The 22,810-nt window shown below is 41.8% G+C and overlaps 1 protein-coding gene across 1 annotated transcript; it reads right to left on the reverse strand.

Annotated features, from left to right (window-relative positions):
- Nucleotides 1-1,071: 1,071 nt before the first annotated feature.
- On the reverse strand, nt 1,072-15,172 carry spon2a (spondin 2a, extracellular matrix protein). The gene is made up of 6 exons (XM_044363848.1): nt 14,972-15,172; nt 10,869-11,097; nt 8,758-8,978; nt 4,130-4,321; nt 3,573-3,744; nt 1,072-2,010 (listed from the first exon to the last, which is right to left on the reverse strand). Exons 2-6 carry the CDS (start codon nt 11,092-11,094, stop codon nt 1,823-1,825), a joined length of 999 nt encoding a protein of 332 aa, XP_044219783.1. The 5' UTR covers nt 11,095-11,097; nt 14,972-15,172; the 3' UTR covers nt 1,072-1,822.
- Nucleotides 15,173-22,810: the final 7,638 nt, after the last annotated feature.

A 22,810-nucleotide genomic window follows, 5' to 3' on the forward strand; every position in this document is an offset into this window, starting at 1 on the left:
GAATTTCAGCAATTAATGGATTATGAGAATAGCTGCCAAATAATTTTCTGTTGTTTGACCAATAAAATGATCAACTAATCATTGCAGCTCTACACTATTCACTGGGTGAGTAAAAAAAAAAAATCAATGTACAAATGCAATTAAAATTACACATGCAACTACACAAAACACAATAAACACAAAATACAAATTACAATTAAAGTACGAGATAGATAGATAGATAGATAGATAGATAGATAGATAGATAGATGCGACCCAACACTCCTTATAACTTGTTATCTTTCAACTTGGATTTAAAAATTCTGATCTCTTTAATTTTTTTTTACATCTGACCCTCTGGAGCTTTTACTAAAGGGCTTTTAAAAGTCCGCCATAGATGCAGAAACTGTTTCAGAAACAATGAAAGGTTTCATAGCACCTCAGTATTAAATTCAGCAGTGACACATTTAATGAAGTTGTCAACAAATCTATTTTCTTTATTGTCTTATTTTGCAGTGTAGTATAGTTGACATGGTAGTGGTATTGTTGTTGTTGTGGATTGGGACCACTAGGAGGTGCTACACCGCCACAAACTCCTCATTGCAGAGCAGCGAAGGGAGTCAGTATTTCTAAGGATATTCTGGGTAAAGACTGACACTGACAAAAAGTTAGCATTTACATTCAGTTGTCAACTATCGAGATATAATAAGGAAAATAACTTTGTAATAAAGTTTGGGATAGATAGAATTTTTATCTATAAATATGACGTACTGTGACTTCTATTTTAGTTAATATAAGACATCATAACCCTTTCATACTGTGATATTTATGGCTGTGTATTTTTGCATGTAGGCTGTAAGTTCTTTGGACACAAATAAAGAAGTGTCAATACTGGCAAAATGATGTTCTGGCATACACAAATAAGTTGACTTCATTGTGTATTACTGGAGACGCACAGGTCAGGAATGTTCTCCGGTCCAACAAGAGTTTCAAATTTAGTCTTTGCTTTTGCATATTGATACTTTCCAACTGGAAAGCCACACAGGGGAACAAAGCAGCACAGACATTTCCTATTTGAAAAACACACCTCCATATTTATTCATGAGTTATACAAGATACATCATACAGTATATACAAAATCTCAACATTAAAATATCAAAAGAGATCATAATACAAATATTAATTCTTTCTTTCTATAAAAACCTGCATCTTGTTATAAAATAGGCCAGCTACTGTAGACTGGCTCTAAGTTTCAAGTCAGCCATTAGTCGTTTCTTGTGAAAGGTGATATTTATAAATCGGGGTGTGAGGTTATTTTGAAAGAGCTGCATGTGCCAAGCGTGTATAGGTTACCTATTTAAACTAATGCCTCCATGCCGTAAAAGTATGCAGAATGTGTAAGGAATTTTGTGTTGCCTACATGTAAGAGTGTGTGCATTTGTAACTCTGGTGTGCAGTGATCAGTGTGCAGTTTAAATGCATGTGTGGGTGATTATGAACTGTTCTCATACAGGGCTTTGAGGGGACACATTGTCATGCATCTCCCTCTCAATATAAAAATCACTTTTTACCTCAACACAAACTTCTCCAACACTCTGCTACACTTCATTTTCCCTTTCTTGCTGTTAAAGTACACCCTGAAGGAGTGTATACACTAAAACTAATGGGCTGCACAGGTAATGCAGCAAGTCTTATTTTTCCACAATTTGGCTGAGACAAAGACCAAAATCCTTTGCATTATCAAGGAAATGCTCAAGATGCAGCAGCATTTCTCAGTCCAGCAGTAATAACACGAGTCCCAGTGTTGAATACTGGCAGCATCTGCGCTTGTGTGCTCAGTAGGCTACTGGAGTTTCATACAGCTGTGTGGTACGCATTCAGCCTGTTCCTCCAGCTCAGGGCAAGGGACGCCAGCATTGGCCGGCCGCAAGAGGATGTAGCGTGTGCGGTGACGAACACCGCCTTTGGAGCAGGGACCCAGACACAAACCCCAGGATGACCAGAGAGACACTTCGCAGTCCAGTGGTGTCGCTGTATTAAGTGGAGAGAGGAATGAGAAAAGTATGTTTGAGTGAAAAACAAAGAGAGTGTTGCATTTTCTTGTAGCATCTGTAGGTTTTTTATAGAGGAGGGGTGTCTAAAGTGGGGTCTGAGGGTCAAAGTTTACCCACTATCACCTTTGATTTAACCAGCCAGATGAAAAAATTAACATTTCTCCACTTATGTCATTTTGAGAGTACTCCTCTCCATGTGTCTAATGAGTTTGATTTATCAAGGCCAATAAAAGTGCTTCAAATACATAATTCCTCTAACAAGTACTGTATATCCACTAGCGGTCTGCAGTGCAAGTGAAAATCTTGTTTCCTCTTTTCCTGATGGCAGATTTGACAAGAAACCGCAGTGAAGATCATGATCATGATGTGTCGGTTCTTCATGACTGTGTTTACCATTTTGGGTATTACCATATAAAGGCCTATACTGTATATATTTTAACTGCTTTCTTTCAAAATGACCAATAAACAGTATTCTTTGCAATGACTATACATGACTTACACTGGAGATTTAGTGAAAAGCGGACAATAAAAAATGCGGCAAAATGTAACTTTATCAATATCTGTGCTTTCTGGATCTATAGTATCAGCCCATGTCATTAGTCCCTTGCATTTAGAAGGTACATGTTCGATAAGTGTAGATTACATTCCCATTCTGAAAATGTTGGCACTATGCAGACGTACATTAAAGGGGCAATCCACTGTTCAGTTTTCTCATAATAAGGAGTACTATTCAGTGTGTGAGGACAGTATAATGTCTTCTGTGGCTCTCAGGACTTTTTAAAGTCTGACTGTGTTCAGACAGAAAACAATGTGAGTTTTAGAGGAGGCACAGTTGTGTACAAAGTCAATAGAAAGACATGATTAGATGCAAGTTCACCTGGGATGGCATGAATTGACATGAACGTGAATTTAAGATCTATCACCTTGAGCAAAAATATCACACTTATTCATTTTTTTTGTCTCTCATTTACAGGGAAAATAGGGAAAAGGAGAACGACTGGACGGCAATGACAGCCAGAGGCTGAACACATGTAGTTGCCAGCTACCTTACAGATAACGTCTATGCAATCAGTGTATTGGCTGTTTGTGTCGAATCAATGCAGACTACACAAATGGTCCAGCAGTCAAATTCGTCCAAATGATGCAAGGCGAAAATTCATTTGAGAAAATAACTGTGATGAAGTCATCAGCTTGGGCTTGGAGACTACAAATCCTAATGGAAAGCCCTTTGTTACAAACTGCAGCAGGGCTTTAAATATCAGGATAACTCAGCTTCAATTTTGATCTTTTTTAACTCCCTCAACTTTATATAAGTTACTAAATGGCTGGAATGCCCCTTTTATAAACATGCAGAGCAATTATATTAGAAACTAAACTAAGGGAACTAGGACCATATCATAATTTTAATGCAATACAAATCAGTAAAATGCCATGTTATGTGTTTGCCATTTTGCTGTTACCTCATTTAGTTGAACCAAGGTTTAATTTTTTCTAGTTAAAATGTCTACATACCACCGACTGAGAGTCCTGTGGTCTTACCTGAGAAGTGCTGATGATTGATAGAGTTTGGCAGAATATGATTAGACATGGGGGTCTGACGGTCAGGTGATCTGCTCTGCCTCATGATCTTTATGCTGGCGATTGGTGGAAGCTCCTTTAGACGTGGGTAGTAGAAGGAGTTGGCTGGGTGGTTTGGCATCTGAGACGTGATCTGAAGGAGACAGAAAAGAACAGTCCGGCATAATTCATAAGGAGAGCCAGCAGATTCTCAAAAAAAAGTTCAACTACACAATAGCCCACTTTAAAACACATGCTGGGCAGGGATAGATGGTCGATTATGTAAGAGAGGCCCTTTTTACTCAAACCACTTTAGGTCAGGCATGAGGTCTGCCAAGCAATCACTTAAGTGGAGACAGCTAAGAATGACGTCCCGTTCCCATGTGCTGTTAACCTATTTAAAGAATAAAATGAAGTATATCCACCTTGTCTCATGCTGGAATGAAAGCATAAACAACTAAATATATGAGTGAATGTACAAACAAATTACGTGTTTTTTTTTGTACTCGTGAACTCTGCAAACAGAAGAGCTTACTCACCTTTGTGATGTTTTCTTGGGGGCTGCTGGGGAAGTTGGGAGAGGAGAAAGTGAATCCACTGTCTGTCCCCGCATCATAAGGTTGGAGGTCAATGGTCACTTCCTGTTTCCACTGGCTGCCTTCGCAAAGGTTGAGGCTGTCCACACCAACAAACCAGTCAGGGCTGGGGATCATCTTCACCATCAGAGACAGCTGGTGACCAGAGAGAGAGGAAGCAAATGTTTCAACTTTATTGTCTAAAAGGGAAATTTGGTTTAAGACAGAAAACAGAGAGAGACATTTTTTAAAAAGCCCAATTAAAGACAGATGAAATATCCCAAAACATCCCATTATAGACCAACATCACTTAATAACATATTATATATATTATTTTTATGTCCTTGACTATAGATTGCTGCTGCTCATTGTCATCAGTGTATTCATGTTACCTATGTGTTTAATGCTTGTCTACAAACCAAATGTCCTTTTGTCATAAAGTTGAAGTAATTTGAAGAATGCAATGAACTCTTTTTTTTCTCCCTTACACAAGATAATTGTTTTATATAGCATGTGCTGTATGTGAATATTGATATTGCATTTATGACTTGATGCTTTCTTCTCTGTCTTTGCTGTGTCAAATTGTAACTGCAAGTGAAACTACAAAGAAAATGCAATATTTTAATCACAGGAAGACAGAGATTATAATCAGCCCTATTTCACTCATGGACTGATTTAAGCACATGTGAGATGATTATTTCAATGAAAGGTCTCCCTGCAGCATTCTGGATGAATATGAGCTGACACAGAGCTCTTTTGAGGAGAATAGGAATAGAAGGTAGATCTAGATTTAGCTATTTTGATACCCCCACCCTTGTCTGTTACAGGAATAAAAAAAAGCAAGATAGCTAGGACAATAAATGCAATGAGCATGACATCTCACACACATACTGTTGATGCCAGGATTTATAAAGTGTGTAATTTATAAATGCAGGGACTGTGGGATTGCATATGTGTGCATGCATGCACCCACTCACTTTCCTGTGCAGGGTTAGCCTGTGTCTCCTGTGTGATGGATGTTTCCTGAGAGCTAGTGACCTCATACAGGAAGTGGCCTGGGGGTCAGCACACGCTGAGGTGGCAGACGCCCAGAAAACAGCACATTTGGAAACGCCTACCCACTTGCAGACTGATATTTGAGGACCTGGGCTGAGCTGCTAAGAGCTTGGGATAGGATGGGTGGGCTTGGATGGTTTTGGATTGCGAGGAAAGGGTGGGTTGAAATCGGACAGAGGGCTGGATGGAAGAGTGCTGGAACAGAGATCAAACCAGTTCACCAGGCAGAACAAACCACACGGGACAAGAGGCAGCTAGTGTCAGCATGACACATGGGGTCTGTTTCTTGCCTGTGACGCACAGCGAGAAACAGAGAGACCAAATCAGAAGCAGCTCTGTTGCTTTTCAGAAATCTTTCTCTTACCCCTCCTTCCTTCCTTCCTTTCTTCCCTCCTCTGCTAACATCCCACCCTCCTCTTGTCCGTCTCATCCTCCTCTGAAACAACGGTTTTTCCAAGAAGCCCTCCTGCTAGATCCATTGGGCCACTCAGTAAGGATGTCTACTCAGGGGTATCCCTCGTCACTGGCTTGATCAGACCATGGTGGTTTGCAATATACAGGCCAAGAAGTATCTCCAGAGCACAGACAGTTACTCAAAGCTCCCATGATTCTTCTCACTTTTTCTCCATCATAGCAAATCTTCCACAGAGCCCTGGAGAGAACAAACCGTCCTAGAAAACATGCGATCCAGTCCAGTAGCACTAGTAGCTTAATACACAGCTGTTGTCCCATTTTCTTTGATCCTACAAAATATTGAGTCTTAAAGAATAATGCCAATAGGACCCTTAATGGTACTTAATTGATGTTATCTGTCTGTTTTGAGTTGCACATTAAACAGCAATAGCAGGCGGCTCAGGAATATGGAGATAGAAATCATATGTGTTTGGGATTTTATGGGCATTGCTTATGAATGTTTTGGTTTGTAGTGAGGAGGAAAGGATGGGATTCAAAAACGTGTGTGCGGTAGAGAGTGTCAAACAGACAGACCGAAAATCTGAATAACAGATTAAGCTGTCAACAGATTCACATCACCCAGTCTGTCATTGTCTCGTTCTACAACAACACGCGATTGCCCTACTCTGCTTTTTTTTGCCTTACTGTCCACTGATCTAAAAACAGACAGACCCATTTAAAAGCAGCAACACACATCACGTACCTAGACGACAGCCGTTAAGCTGCTGTCTATGGCAAGTACTTACCAAAGATGCCCTCCAACAGGGTTGTTTATGATTTTTCAGAGCCCCCGGGTTCAGGCAGTGGAATAACCAATAAACAAATGTAGGTCACCAGACTTCAGGCAGGCACACCTATTTCTAAAAACGCCTTTCCTCTTCACCTCTTTCCTTCTCATTCATCAGCTACATATGTTTAACACATAAAGGGATACTTTATTTCTCGCTTAAACTTGGCAAAATAGTCTGACTTTTTTCCACAGTGCCATACCTCATTCCTACCTCAAATCCTTTGCCTTTGTTTAAGCCCTTGCCCCAAATTTAGCTCAAGCCTCAAAAAAAGAGTGCAGCCTTGACCTTTGCTCCCAGACTCACTCACTATTTGGCATTGGTACCTGACAAGCAAAGTTGTACTATAACTGAAAATGCAGCTATCAGCCCACCGTGAGCTCCATACCAAGGTAATTGTAGCAGCCAAAGCTTTGCTTTCTGGATAGATACCACTCTCATATCTGTCTGTTCAATATGAAGTTACTGCCGGCAGCCTGTTAGCTCAGCTTAAAGACTTGAAACAGGGGAAAACAGCCAGCCTTTGTCTGTACAAAGGTAACAAAATTCACCTACCAGCACCTCTAAAACTCACTAATTAACACATTTTATCTCATTTGTTTACAATGACTCTAGGAAGTCACTGCGCCTGGCCAAAAAACCACAGCTCCTCGTTTTTATACCATGGTATGGATTAAACAAACAAGATATCTTCCTGTCTTTGTGCTGAGTTAAGCTTACCACCCACTGGCAGTAGCTTCATATTTACTGTACAAAGATGAGAGTGGTATATCGATCTTCTCATCCAACTCTCAGCAAGATAGTAAAAAGGAGTATTTCCAAAAATGTCCACCCTAACCCTAATCCTAACCCTAGCCCTATGGATTAGTTTGTATTTCCCAAAATGTCAAACTATTAACCTTAAAGGACAGGTTTTGATTCATTCAAATCTATCTCAACACAAGATAGACTTAGATGCGCATATGTACGTTGAAAGAGTTGCTGATTGCTGTAATCTTTTCTCTTGTCCATCCTGTTTCCTTCCTCCAGTTACTCCAATGAGATATGGGGGAAAATGTACCTTCCTCATTTTGAGCAAAATTGCTTCCTAGCGTTCAGTCAAAGCTAATATGAGGCTTCAACAGTTGAGCAGGTCAAATCAAGTGCATATCTTCCAAGTTAGTTTTTTTAGTGCAAATGTCTCTCTTTGCATTTCCCCACTCACTGAGCTGCAATGGAGGGATAAGAACATAAACAGGGAATTTGTTCTAAAAATATCCTCAGAAAATATTCTCTTGGTCGTCTAACTCAGACTGCTGAAGCCTCACATTAGCTTTGGCTGCACATTAGAATACAGTTTTGTATGAAATAAGGACTGTCCACCATCTCATCCATCGTAGTCACGTGAGGAGTTCACTTCAAGGCCAGTATGGAGAAGAGGAACCATTACAGCAACCAACTCTCTAAAACTATATATGAGCATGAAGGTTTTGCATTAAGATAGAGGTAATAAGATAGAAAAATCTATGATTTACCCTCTGCAGTACAAAAACAGCTCAACAATTTTGGAAATATGCTTTCTTGCATCGAGTTAGGTGAGAAGATCAATACCACTTTTTCTGTTAATATGAAGCTGGACCCAGGAGTGGTGGTGAACTTAGCTTTGCATAAAGCCTGAAAACAGTGGGGAAACAGCTAGCCTCACTGTGCCCAAAGGTAAAATCTACTTACCAGCACATTATATCTTGTTTGTTGAATTAGTACAAAACCAATGTAAGATATGCACAGATTTAACAAAAGAGATATAATGTGTAGTGAGCACAGTAGGTGCCGGGAGGCAAATGTTATCTTTGGACAGATCCAGGCTAGCTGTCACCCTGTTTCCAGATATGACAGTGGTATCTATTCTCTCATCTAACTCTCGACAGGAAAGCAAATAAGTGTATTTCTCAAAATGTTGGACTATTCCGAACTTTTACTAAACTTCATCCTAGGCCCCTCTCCTGAACTCCCAGAGTTCAGCGGGACAGGCAGCAGACAGAGTGCAGACTGCACAGGATGGATGTGGGCATTTGTGGCTACAGGGCTTCAGCACTTGAGCTAAACATAGTCTAACATTGAATAGTGGAAAGAAGTTGGTGAACTGTTTTGTCAGAGCGGATGGACAGTGTTATGGGGAGGCCCGGGTCACCGGATGACTGAATAGATTTAGTCAAACAGACTATTTGTGTGACTTACTGTGTCATGAGCAACTGTGAGCACATGTGTGCTTTTTGTGAATGAGTATTGCTTCTACTTAAGTTTTATTGTGCCTACCAGTGAGCTCCGGGGCTGCATGAGCAGCTCGGTGGAGCTGTGCCCGATGCCATTAGGGATGCCGGCTGTTCGGTACATGGCGCCAACCGTGCGTCTCTTTCTTGCCTCTTTGGCTGCCTTCATTAGCTCCACCGTGACCCCAATTTCAGCAAAGTTCTGCACCCCTGCACTGGCTGGAGCTCCCTCCTCCCACAGACGAAAATGGCGATTATGGCTCACCGCTAAAGAAACACAAGAAAGAGGAGAAGACTGGAGTAAGATGCTTATTCACTGGAATGCATATCAATGTCAATGAAGTACCACAGAGCCTCAGCCAGACGGTGAGATCATTTCCACCATGGAGCCTGTATGTATTTCTATGGCTGCCTCCTACTTCCTGCATTTAAACAGATAATTCAGAAGAAATTGCATTTCTTTGGCATTTTTTCACGGTTATAGTTACATCTTTATACATCTTTTCTCCATCTACCACTGATAAAACCACAAGACAAGCTGGGGCTGCCAGGAGATAGGTCAGGATCTCAGAGTCAGCAGCCAAACGGAGGACAAAAACAAACCTTCACTGATTCCTTTTCATACCCTTTAGGCCAACAGAACCATTTGCTTCACATTCTCATATTTAGTTGATTTTGAAACCTGTTACGAATCAAGAGTCATATTTAGGTTAAACTGTTTGTACCGCAGGTCCTGGAGCTCCATACTGAAACCCACAGAGCCACTGGCCTGGGCCAGTGGTTTTAAGGGCAGAGTAAGGTTAGCCAGAAACACACTGACAAATGCTCTGATGGTTCTGCCTTAACTCACTTTTCAGAGCTGCATACAGACACACACACACACAACCATGCACTCATACTTAAACACTCGTGACACATGTATTAACACACACACTGAGCCACACACACAACGTGCCCAGCACACTTCACACACTATCTTGTTTCTCCCCAAACTGCCATTACTTATGCACTTAATTGCATTTCCATCCTAACAAATTTCCCACAAGCGTCAAGACCTTGAAATTCGATAACGCCTCACGTTTAAGCCCCACCAAGACGTTAAAGCCCACTTCCCGCCCTCTCTATTGCTTGGGTTTTTTTATGGTCGTGACAAACTCCATCCATTTTCCTTATGGCAGTGTCCTTGGTCCCTTGCCCCCTGGTCTCCACAATAAAGCAATACAAAACCATTGCAGGCCCCTAAACGCCTCGACAGATTATGCTTTTCTTTGTGCTGTGACAAACTCCATTTCCAGCATTCTTTTTGTCAGCCCATTGAGGCCCTTGTGTTTTTCTTCTCCTGTGACAAAGCCCATTCCTTGTCCCCCTCCTGTCCACCGGTGCCCAGGACCCTGACACATTAAAGCCATTATGGGTGTGTCAGAATCTCCGATTCCTGGCTCTATATGGAGAAAGTAGACCATCATCCTCTGGCAGGGCAGCAGGGCACTACTGGGAGAGCTGGAAATCAGACAAAGCCACAGCCACCACAGATAGCAATGCACAAGAGTAGTCTAACACACACATACATACGTGCATACACGCAAACATCTGCCATCCATCCTATGCTCCACGACTTGGAAAAAAACAGAATAGAAGGGCCTGAATCTCTTCTTCTATTCCTTCCTCCTGGCTCTGAGGTAAGTGGTCTGACCCTGCCACACCCCAACTATCATCACCCACCTTCACCAACCCCGAAACCTCCACTCCAGTTCTTACTGCCAACATTGCGGTAAACCAGCAGAAATGTGGGAAAGGATGAAAGATCGAGAGAAATAGAGAAATATTAAAGATACGGCTGGACAGAAGCTAGAGAAACCCCATCTGGTAGCATTTAGGCTGTCGTTTGTACTGCCATCTGACTCTCACTGCTTTGCTCATTAACATCTCTAACTTCTGTGTATGTGTCTGTGTAAATATGTGTATGCTGACAATGAGGCCTTAAACCTCTAACACATGATGAGGAGCACTGTAGTCGCCATCCTTATCCCTTATTTTTCTCCTCTTGAAATGGAAACTACATGACTGTTAGAGGTCAAATAATGTCCTTCTCTCTGCCATAACTCAATGCAATATCATGCAATGGTCAAACTGTACATAAGAAGTGTGCTTTCTCACCTAGGAATTTGGACCACTGTGCAGGGGGCCGGAACAGCGGATACTGCTTTGGGAAGGCCTGCGGGCTCCAGTGACCAGTAAAGACCAGGATGTAGGAAGCAGGACCCTTGGCTGTGCATTCTGTCCCATTGAGTGGTCGCAGAGGCCCAGCAAAAGTGAGGCAAAGCTTCAAAAGCACAATGAGCAGCTGCTGCAGCCAACCACAGGCCAGGTGTTCTGATGACATTATCTGGAAGAAACAGACGAATGAAGAATGGTCGTGTAAGCGTTACTCAACCTCAGTATGGATGTACTGTATCTAGTTTTTACACATGGTCAGGTTCTCTGCAGAAACACCAATGATGATGATTGTAGAAAAAAATACTGCTCCTGCTTTTGAGTTTTCTGGATTACCATGAAATTTGTGGCACATATTAAAATCATAAAGCTGTTAAATAAGTCTCTCAGAAGTACTTTGGCATGTAATATTTGTCCATCGGCAAACACATGAAAGGATCTCAACATGAATTTTTAGGAAACCAAACCCAGACAACACTGGAAAATCAGTAGAAGGGGTGGAAATTCCACATCCCTTCCCTGGTATCACAACTCATCCATTTTATCTCAGAACAAAGCTTATTGAACCCATTGACCCTCGAGCCTTCGTTAAAAAAAAAAAATTCTCCCATTCTCTCGGGCTAGGCCGAGTGTGTGTTGGTCCACAGCCAATCTGTGGCTACACGGCAAAACGGTTAACATTCGTCACTGTCGTGGTAATGTCTGCTACAGAAGCTGTCCTAAAATAAAACAACATGGATGACATCCCGAAGGATATATGCAAATCCTGTCTGCTCCGCTGCTCTACTGACCTCACCGACTGACCATTCACTGACAAGGCGGAAAGGGGAGAGGGCACGTGCATAATAATTCCAAACACATTTTCCCTCAGCCTTATATTGTATGTTATCATGCAGTGCAAAGAAACTTGATAGTAACCACTTGTGTTTTCATCTTTTTGTATATGTGCACCTGAGCTGAGTGTTTGCTCCCTGACATTGCTGGTGTGGATTTTTTTTACCAGGATCCAAGAGATGAATCAGTGCCATGCTACTTGTCTCTTTTGCACTCCTTCCCTCTGAACACACATCCATCTCTCTGCCCTTCCCCACCCAAATTCTTATTCCGTCTCTGCTCTCCTAGACCCGCCGTCTGTTTCCAGACAGACAAACAAAACTACTCTACTGCGTGTGAGAGTATGTGTATCTACTGCAACAACATCTCTACCTTAATTTACTCCAGAAAGCCACTAAGAGAAAGTTGACACTCGAGTGACACAGTTAGTTTAGTTTAGTAGTGAAATGCCTTTTTTCAATATAGTGCTGAGAACACTTTCACCTTTTGTACTTCAAGAAAATTCTTAGTGCTCTGGAAAAGAAAAGTGATGTTATTTCACCCATTTCCTATTTTATTGGCAGATGTTTTACCTTTGAGATGACATTTTATGACTTGATGGCAGATTTCTATGGGTTACTACAGTATACTATAACTAAACCTCCAAGCAGCTGCAGAATGCAGACAGTTAAATTTGGGCAAGTCGACGGACACACAAACACACATGCATGTGCACGCAAACACCAATGCGCATGCGTGCACACACACACACACACACACAAGACTCATGTCCTGCTGCACATTGTCCCTGAAGTCTATTTCCAGAGGTCAGATAGTATTACTCTGCCAATATAGCTGCAAAACTCCAACTCTGACACTTTTCTGACCGCAGCCTTATATGTCACGGAGTGTTTTATCAATTCCCAGTCTCCATTAAATGTATATTAACCACTGCACAGTTTAATAGCCGGCCATAAAAATACCTCGAGTATGGAGACACAGAGCCCAGCTTTGATCTCACTGCTCAGTCATCTGATCATCTCACTGGCTGCAATTTTGCAGCTCTGCAGGAGGCAGATAAAGCTCCAGGTTGAGATGTTAAACTCGCTCCAAAAAGTAACTTTCTTTTGGAATAAAGACATAGTAATATTATTTTCAGGCTGACAATAAGCAGATTCTGTCCTGCACTTGTGATCGAGCACTGTGGGCTCGGGTGAATGGAAGTTCACCACCTGGACCTTTTTCACATTAGTATGCAATCTTAACTGCTACTGTCCCGTCTGCTCCCTCCACTGTGTTTAGTATAGAAAAGGAGGTCAGTCCTGTCACAAGCTGTTGCAAAGATTTAGCCGTTTTTTCCTCTATATGTCTATGTCACACACACATTTACAAACGCATTCCAGGCAAGGAAGATCAAACTTTCTTAACCAGAAGAACACACAGCAATAAAAATGTACTGGTGCGCACACTGAACATGATCTTTTCTGTCTAAAATTACTTGTTTTTGATGCACTATAAGGCCAGTCTGGACAGTTAGTGCTGTCATGTGACGTATGTTGCCATAGCAATCATCTCTGGTTCAGTGCACCCTTTGACCTTCCCTCTGAACTTGTCATACTGACACTATAACACACTAAAGAGACATTTCTTGAATTCCCACACTCACACACTGAACTTTATCAGTCAGCACATAGACCTGCAACCAGCTGATGTCTGCTGCTGCTGGGAATACATACAGTACAGTAATAATAATAGACTGTATGGTATTTATTGATGCATTCTGTACAGAGGCACACTCTTATTTCCAGTCGACATAAATTTTACACTCATATATACGCACACACACACACTACAGGCCTGATCTCATCATTCAACGCAACCCTCTCAGGCACAAGACACAATAAAACGAGGGGATGTGGCGAGGAGCCAACTGTAGCGGCTGCCGCCCCGTGGGCACCTTCACTGTGTAATTACAGTAGGCTCATGCAGAGATAATACACACATTCACCTCATCTCATATACACAGGCATGCAGGTATGCACGCACAAGTGCAGATTTGTGCGCACAGCAGTAGGTGCGTTCATTTTTAACAAGGAGATGGTGGGGAGGTGATAAGATTTTCTCAAAAATCTGCTGTTCACTGGTGTTGAGTGGTGGATTTGAGAATTATGCTGAAGAAAGAGATGTCTCTCTTTGTCTTTAATCACCTTTTTTGTCCATTTATCCATATTGTGCAAATACTTGTACACACCATTTCTCCTTTACACATATATATATTTACCCCCAGACAGATAGACACACTCGGTCAGGCATGCATCACAACAGGAGGTCAGAAACTTGACTGTTTCTCATGCAGGCGGAGGGGAAATCATGACAGTGTAGGCAACAGTTCAGAGAGGAAAGTGAGGGGAGAAGGTTAGGTTTGCCTGAAGTACTTAACTAAAACCACATTTTCAGCAGCAAGACCTCAGAGAAAGGACAGCGCATGAGTGCATATACCTCTATATTGTACACAAATGGAAAATGATGGTTAAGTAGCTACAAATGTGGAAATTTACACAAAAATGATTATAGATGTGTGATTTCAGTGACTATAGATTTGTATTCAGTGATGTGATAAATCAACCAAATGAGACGTCCATTTGAAAAGATGTGATTCCAACAAAAAAAAGCCATAAATTCAGCGGTGGAAAGTACATTTTCTTTTTCTGAGGCACTTGTTAACTTAAATATTTCCATTTGATTCGACTTGAAACCCTATGACTTGTCAGAGGGAAATACTACACTTTTCACACATAACACTGACAGCTATAATTACTGATATTAAAATATAGGATGAGTTTATGAGAATATGATGCATTTTTATAGATTAAACTATACAGCATATGAATGAGTTCAAACTTCCTCCACCGCTTCCTTGAACCGCTGCAACATTAAAATGCTGTTTACATGTTAAAGTATCGATAATACTCATCAAGTAATATAATATGTACAACTATATAACACTCTGAATACTGCTGTTCTGCAAAATGAGTACTTTTACTTCTATGTGTTAAGTTTCTGATAATATTCAAGTCTTACATCAAATTTTAAAAGCACTTTGCATCTTCAAACATCTTCCAAAGAAAAAGAAACTCACTGGATCTGATGTGACTAAATAAGAAAGCATTCACACTCGCACTTTCAGTCTCTTTCTGAGCAGAGAATGAATGGAGGCTCAGTGTGCGTCCTACCTGTGTTGGATCAGTCAGTCAGTGACAGACAGAAGCTGCAGCAGGATCGCACTGTCGGGACCTCAGAGAGGATACAGCTCCGCTCACTCACTTGTCTCCTCTCCTTCGCTCCACTGTAACTGGCTGTCTGGTGCAACCTTATCAGCCTTTATCCCTCTATCCTCCGTCTTTATCTCTCTTTCCAAATTTCTTCCCTCCTCCCTTCTCTCTCTCATTGTATCTCCTCACGTTACCCTCCTCTCTCTCTCTCTCTCTCTCTCTCTCCCTTTTCCCTCACTCCCTCTCGCTTTCTCCTCCCCCTCCTCCTCTTTTCTCCCCCTACCTCTCCTTGTATGGAAAGGCAGTTAACAGCCTCCACTCCTCTCCTCCACTGTCCTTCTCTTCTCTCCCTCTATCTTTCTCTCCTCCGTCTCTCTCCCTTTCTCTCTCTGGTTTTTCAGTGGCTGTGTAAACTCAGCAACCTCAGTGCTGACAAGGTAATCAACACCATATTGGCCTCTCTTAACATACACCACTCAGCATTGTGTATTTTTTTACCCTGTTCTTCAGCTCCCGCTTTCAAGACTCGAGAGGTGTAGAGTTGCTGAATAATGGCAGAAAAATAGAGGGAGAAATGAGAAATAGGGTTTCACGCACAGACATGCAACCTGGATAACAGACGAGTGGAGTCTGGGTGGAAGCACGGGCTTTTGTTTCGGCAGTAATGTTCTGATTGCACTTGCTGAGAATCAAAGGGTTTTTAAATGGCTGCGGTCTTTTTCCCTTTAAATAGTTCGGTGCTGTGGCAGATCCAGCTGTGATCTCAGCCGAGGAACCCCTTTTTTTAAGGTCAGGGTGTACATGTGTGTGTGTGTGTGTGTGTGTGTGTCAGAGATGTGTGGTCACCAGTTCCCACAGCTGGTACACACATGGACAACCAGGGAGGTTTCTGTTACCGGCCGCCACTCACTTATCAACGTGTCAAGGCGCAGACTACATGAGGCCGCATGAACTCTTAGAATTTTTGGTTACTTTCCTGACCATTATCCACGGCCATGATGCAACAAAGTAGTCAGCCTCTTGGTAGGATTAATATTTCATTCAACAATCTACTTCAAATGCACAAACATACCCTGGCTAGGGCTTAGATCTGCACTATCAACCCTCTCACAGATGACCTGGCTAACATCAGCCAGATCTTTAAGACAACTTTGCAAATTTGGGATCTGCAAAGCCAAGACTCGGCCACGTCACGGTATGGCTCTGCTATTAACCTCCTGGGAATGAGGCGAGACAAAGAGGAGCAGACAGGAAAGAGGAGAAGTCGGATTAGATTTGGATCAGGTAACAATTTGACTGGTCTTTGTGTCCCGCAGTCATAATCAATCAAATAAACAACTAGAGGAGTGCACTCATTAGAGTGCAGACCTCCGCCAAGTGACAAGTCAAGATGGCGGTGAAGTTAACCAAAACAGGGATTTAGTCATTTTGTATCGTGCCTAGATTTAGTAGATCATAACATAACGTGTATGGAATTAATCAGCAGATGCTCCGGTTCAAGATGAGACCAAACCTTTCTAAGGATGTTTTTGAGCCATGACAAAAGCCAAAATGTGGCCTACAACAGATTAGGTAAGGCTTGATTTTAGCTTAGCTGATTGTGGAAATGCCTTTTGCGATGTTGTAACACATGTCATAAAATGGCAAGGACTGCTGAAAAGAAAAAAGTCAAAGCTTTATGATGTGCTCATAAGGAATCTTATCAGTATTTATTTGAATTCACGACACAACCTGCTCTCAAGGTACCAAAGTTAAGTGTCGCCAATTAATCTAACATGGCAACAAGGCCTGATTGGTTGTACCTAACAAGCCCACAGGAACAGTGCCGGGCTTTGAAGCCAATTTGACATAGTGGCTAAACCGTGGAATTACAACTTCTGGTACAGACAGGGGCCCAAAGAACATTTTTCCCGCACACAATCATGGGAAAAGGAGTGGCTGTAAAACAGTGGATACATTTTTCACAAAATGACTCGTTTCACGATCAGAATTTGATCCATTCGGTCCAATAACATTTGGAAAGCCTAGAAGAGCCACACAAGTGAATTGTTTTATCCCAATTCAAGCTAGCCGGAGGGCTAAACTGGAAGTTAGCTGTCTCAGCTGGCAGACTCCAGTGAGCATGCTCAGTATGCATTCATCTGGGTAATTTCTTTACAGTGGGAAGTGGCTTCTTTGGCTTCATGCGTCACTGAGCAACTTTCATAGCAATGAACGGGGCCTCGCCTCCGACCCTGTATCAAGTTCTCTTTACACATGTATGGTCCCGAGCAGAAACAAGATTCCAAACTGAAGCTGTTGTTGATTACTTGCGGCCCCTACCGGCGGGTTAAGAGGAGTCAGTAGTCAATGGCGGTATAAAATAGATTTTTCAAAAATTGTGAATCACTGCAACCATGAGAGGTCCTTGAGCATACAGTCATAAATGTACACAAAAAATATTAGCCTGATAGGTCCAGTAGTACACAAGATTAGTTGACAGATACACACACACACGCGCGCGAACACACACACGCACATACACATGACCAAATGCATGATCCCCTCCAGGCTTACGCCTGGCGGGGATAATTACACCCCCTCTCCATCTGTGGCTTGCTTTCTTCCTTCATTCCTCTCTATCTTTCATCCCCCCTTTCCATCATCAAAACAGTTTCTCACTCCTCTCTTCATCTATCCGCACCAATCCATCCATCTACTGTCTATCTATATATCTGTTTGTGCAATTGAAAGTAGGTTATGGGAAAACCCCATATTTCCCCTGCTGCTGCCCGCTGATGAATGTTAGTGAACTCAGTCTCAAGATTGACTCATGTTAATGTGAAATGTCACAGACGCAGTGTTAAATGCAGAGGTGTGAGTATGCGTGAGTGGACACACAAAATGATTCAAAGTCTGAACTCACGCCGGCACGTACACCAATAAATAGTGAACATTGATTACTTGGGCCACTCTGGTTCATAGTTTACAATAAAACCACACTCTGCAGCGCACACATACACACACACACACGAACGCCAGCATTAGGACACCAGATACAGCAGCAGAAGGAGTGCAGTTTGCCTGACTGACGCAAATCTCCAAGATAACTGAAGGTTTTCCTTCCTGTCAATCACGTGCGCATGTCAAAGTTGCGCGAGCCAAGCGAGTGAAGCAATGAGAGGAAAACCATGAGCTAATCACAGTGCATTGGGCTCTTGCCATACTAGCTCCAGTGTCTCGGCTTCACCGCAGCAAAGCCTCTAGACAGACAGACACAAGAAAAGAGCATCATTAAGAACAGATGGCAATGTTGTCGGTGTATTGTGTTCCAATATTATGGAAGAAGAGTATGGGAATACTTGTTGGACGAAGCAAGTAAACAGATAGTTTAATAATATAGTACATGGTTGGTTAGCTTCATTTTATATAGAAATGTTAAAAGATGTACCTGGTATTATTTTATTTTGTATTGACAAATCCCATGAAAAGACTAAAACAAACAATGTGTTAGTCCATCTCTCAATGTTTTCTGATTTCCCTATGCCATCTGTGGCACTCAGGCAAGCACATTTGTTCCTGCTAAAGATGTAAATCTTTAAAAATGGTTCACAAGTATATCATTTTAAAAAATGCTTAATAATGTCCTAGCTGGACACTGTAGTTTTTTAGCAAACATTACTCAAACAGGAGTAAACAGAACATTTGTTGGGGACTATTTTCAGTCGGGGATTAATACACATTTGGTGTTCGAATGAGTATTTACGGCAGCAGGTCCGTGTATGTGGAATTGACTCAAAATAAACTACAGTGGGCGTGTTCATGGTGATGTGGGAGCATGTCAGCAGTGCAATAGTGTATCTCACTGATGTGTTTTTAACAGTTTTTGAACACCAAAAGTCTGTGGCACTGAGGAGTAATAGCTTTAGCTACATAGGTCAATTAATCGTTGGTTTTGGTCTTTTCATGGGATTTGTTGACAATAAGAAAAATACAGGATATCACCAAACATATACTTCAAGACAATTAATGAATTAGAGCTGGACAAATAAAAGACGCAGCGCAGTATCTATTAAAAAGGAAACAAAAGCTGGTGCTGTCTGATGATGATGCAACATCTGAGTCATTCAGTGGCTGGAATAATATTTAATCATTCCAAAGACAACCGAAGGCAAATATTTATCCACTCGGCTTTGGGGTTGGTAGTACGATCCCTCCAAGTGGGATAGGTCATCTGTCTGGAGACTAATTCATCACGCAGACATGTGGATATGTTATAGCACAAACACACACATCCTGATCTAATTTTACCTGGTTGATGTTCTCAGCTCAGAACTTCGCTCAAATAATCTTTAATGACCTTTGCTCCGTTTTCAGCTGTTTTTTCGTTTAGTGACCCACTCACTAAAACCAACAGAAGTTATCTAAGCAGGGTGACCCATTTTACAGAGCAGTTAACCAAAGCTACTTACCCAGCAGCATTATGAGAACCAGTGCTCCCATTTTACTGCTTTGACCAATGTGTTCCCACACCTGATCAAATCCCTGAGGCTTTCACACCCCCTACCCTCTTCCTCCTCTTGAACTAAACAAACAAATAAGAAAATCCGGCTTCCCTGCATGGGTGCTGACAGGGGTAACGTATGGCGCTGGCGGATGATGCTCTGCTGCACTTTGTTGCACAATTCCGAACGAGACTTCGGAAGCAGCGAGCCACAATGTGTTTGAAGTGTGTGTGAATCAGGTCTGTTAAAATACTGCTCGCGTCCTGGGCCTCCTTAAACCAGAACCTTGTATACTCACGCTGTTACATAATCTGCCTGTCTTTCACTTCGACAGAAACTGGCCAGTAAAGTACAGTATGTGACTGCTGTTATTTTGACCGCTGTTTCCAAGTAGCCATAAAAATGTTAAGAATGAAGTAAGTATTAGTCAAAATAAGTAAGACAACTCTGTAGGGATGGCACATTGGCGGCCAGCTGGTTTGGTCTAGACTGAAATATCTCAACAACCACTGGACTGATTACTGTTTAGTGCAAATATGCATGATCCCCAGAGGATGAAGCCTTCTGACTTTGGTGATCCCTCAACTTTTCCTCTTTTGTCAGCTTGGCGTTGACAGGTTTTAAATTAGGTTTAATTTAATGTCTCAACAACTATTGAAAAGGACAACATTTTTACAGACATTCATGGTACCCAGAGAGTCCCCCTTCACTCAAAAATGTGGTTTGCTTATCAATTGACTTGGGTGTTTGAGCCTCACTGTGCAGGATGATCTATGAGTTTGACACTAGAAGGCTGTTTGCACGTTCATATGCTGAAAGGGGGAAAGTTTCTCTGCGCTCACCAGAGTTTAAGGCGAGTACCGACGAGCTTGACTTGTAATAGTTTGGAGCTAATTGTGGTCCAGTATGCTGGTGTGATGTGGAAACTCAGTGCACATACACTGAGAATGGACATTTTAATGAAATGCAAGACAGTTTGTGTCCAGCAGTTAAACTCTTGGAATGAAAAATATTAGCATATTCATAGATTCTGGGTTTTGTCGGGGTAGAAGTAATTTTAACAAGGTTATTGAATTTTTTTTTTGCTGAAAATCCATGTCAGACACAAATATTATTATTAGTTTTTTTATATCTTGAAAAATGTGCGGTGGGGATCTTTCATGACTTAAGTGATCGCCCGACTACTTGTCTAGCACCACCATGAGGTTTGATGTTTGTGGTTTTGAGTGAAATTTCTTGACAACCATTAACTACAATCAAATTTGATACACACATTCACGCCCTCTTTGTCTTTACTTTGTTTTACAACCAAATACCTGCAAACCTACATCAGCCTCAGCTGTACTTTGTGCTTAGTGCTAATTAAACGTTGGTTACTGTATTGGTCCAACATACTGACAAAGCAAAAAACTGTTAGTCTGAAGCCTGAAAAATCTTCGGATGCATCCTTTAAATGAACAACTAATGGAGTCAATAAACAGGATCCATCTTTAACTTTTCCATGATGAACTCATACACACGGATGTTCAACACTGCTGAGGGGCCAGCAGGCTCCTGGAGTTGCCTCAAGTGAGTGGACGTCAGCTTCCAGTCCCTTCATTTGTTTAAGAGTGCAGGCGCCCGGTTATGTGCATGTGGTAGCAATTTTGGGGCTGATAATCCCCCGCCCTCTTCCATCCTGTGGGTCTACACAGAAGCCCCCTTTTCCCATGCGCCCCACCTAGTCTGCCCACTCGTAAAGCTGTGCCCGACGTCTTGGCACTGCATAGCCCCTCGTTGCCATATAAAAGAACTGACAAACTGCGGTAGTAAACAATTTTGTTTATGACAAAAGCTCTGTAAACACAGCTCCATCCATGACCTCAAGCTGCTACGTGTAATCAGTGGGACACTGATTAGACACTGGCAACTGGCATTAATTGTCAGCAACTCACTGACCACTATAATCAAGTACAGAAACATTTTCAGCTGAAATGACTGAAGGCAGAGATTAAACTTCAAGTACACAACAGGATTCCAGAGATCAGTCGAGGAATCATTCAGAAAGTTAAACAAAACAGCAAATGTTTAATTTTTAAGATTTTATTAAAATACGGTGTGGAGTTTACCATTGGAAGTTACCATCACAAACATGATTGTTTCTAATAAAAAAGTAAACAAAACAAAAATAAAGCTTAAGAGCCTAGTTACAGGAGATTTTTTTTTTCCATTTTTGTTTTTTTGTTTTTGTTTTTGCAGTCTGGTGAAAGAAAAAAAAAATCAATTCACAATGAGAGTGAGTGGAAAGAAAAACACGTTCACATGTTGTAAAAATACATTTCCCAATTTTAACATTACACACAGTCACTTTCAAACATTCATTCATTCATTCCTCGTTAGATGGTTAGATGTCAGTGCCAAAAGGAAGCAAAACAGGAAAAAAAAAAAAAAAAAAAGAAAAAGTTCAGACCTGTGCACAAAGGGGAACGAGGGGAGAGCGGTTTCTAAAAAAAAACAAAAGAAAAAAAAAAAAAACAACACAAGAGGCTGTTCTACATTCTGAGGGAGGAAAACTTGGGACGAGGGACACGAGACAGAGGGCGACTGCTGGAGGATATGTGTGCATTTGAACCCTGAGAGAGAAAAAGTGACCGATTCTCACCGTAATAGTTTTCAGCTTTTTTTTTTTTAATTTTTTGACAGACCACACCAGTGTCCGCTGTGCCCCCTCCTCCTCCTCCTCCTCCTCCTCCTCCTTCCAGCTCCACTGGGGCTCTGGCAGCAGTGTGAAAGACGCTTTAAGAGACCCAGAGTGGTGGTGGTGGTGGTGGCGGCGGCGGGTGGGGCGGGGTGGGGGCATTCTCACACCCAAGAGTGAAATATCAGCTGTGGTTTTGTGAGCATACACGCTGTGCTTATCTGTTAGCCTATGCACATACACACTGCCGGGCTGACTTGAGCTTTTAAAAACTACAAAACAAAAAAAAAAAAGCATCTTTTTAATGCACAGAAAAATTCACACTGTATTTATGTGTTTGAGCCAAAAACAAAAGGCTTTATGTGGTTCATTACTGAAAAGGAAATGCAAGGTGCTGTAGATTTAGACCTAGTTGGGGTGTGAGGAGCTTTTTGTGGAGTGGCCTTGATTCCTGGCCCGTTCTTTTCGACTGGGTGTGTCTCCTGACTTCACCTGCTGTGGTCAACTGTATTAAGGCAGTGAGTGGTTCCATGGCGACTTTCTATAACAGCTACTTTTACAGGGAGAATACAAGTAAGGCCCAGAGGATATCAGCTGGGAAGGACAGTTGGGATAAGATGGGTAAAGAAAAGAAAAGAA

Source organism: Thunnus albacares, chromosome 10 (assembly GCF_914725855.1).
Source record: "Thunnus albacares chromosome 10, fThuAlb1.1, whole genome shotgun sequence".
Classification (NCBI taxonomy): Eukaryota; Metazoa; Chordata; class Actinopteri; order Scombriformes; family Scombridae; genus Thunnus; species Thunnus albacares.

Coding starts and splice junctions, on each gene's coding strand:
- spon2a (XM_044363848.1), bottom strand. CDS start 11,094: ATGTCATCAGAACACCTGGCCTGTGGTTGGCTGCAGCAGCTGCTCATT. Junction 3,745..4,129: donor CCCAAGAAAACATCACAAAG/GTGAGTAAGCTC, acceptor TGTCTCCTTCAG/ATCACGTCTCAGATGCCAAA. Junction 2,011..3,572: donor CAATCATCAGCACTTCTCAG/GTAAGACCACAG, acceptor CACTTAATACAG/CGACACCACTGGACTGCGAA.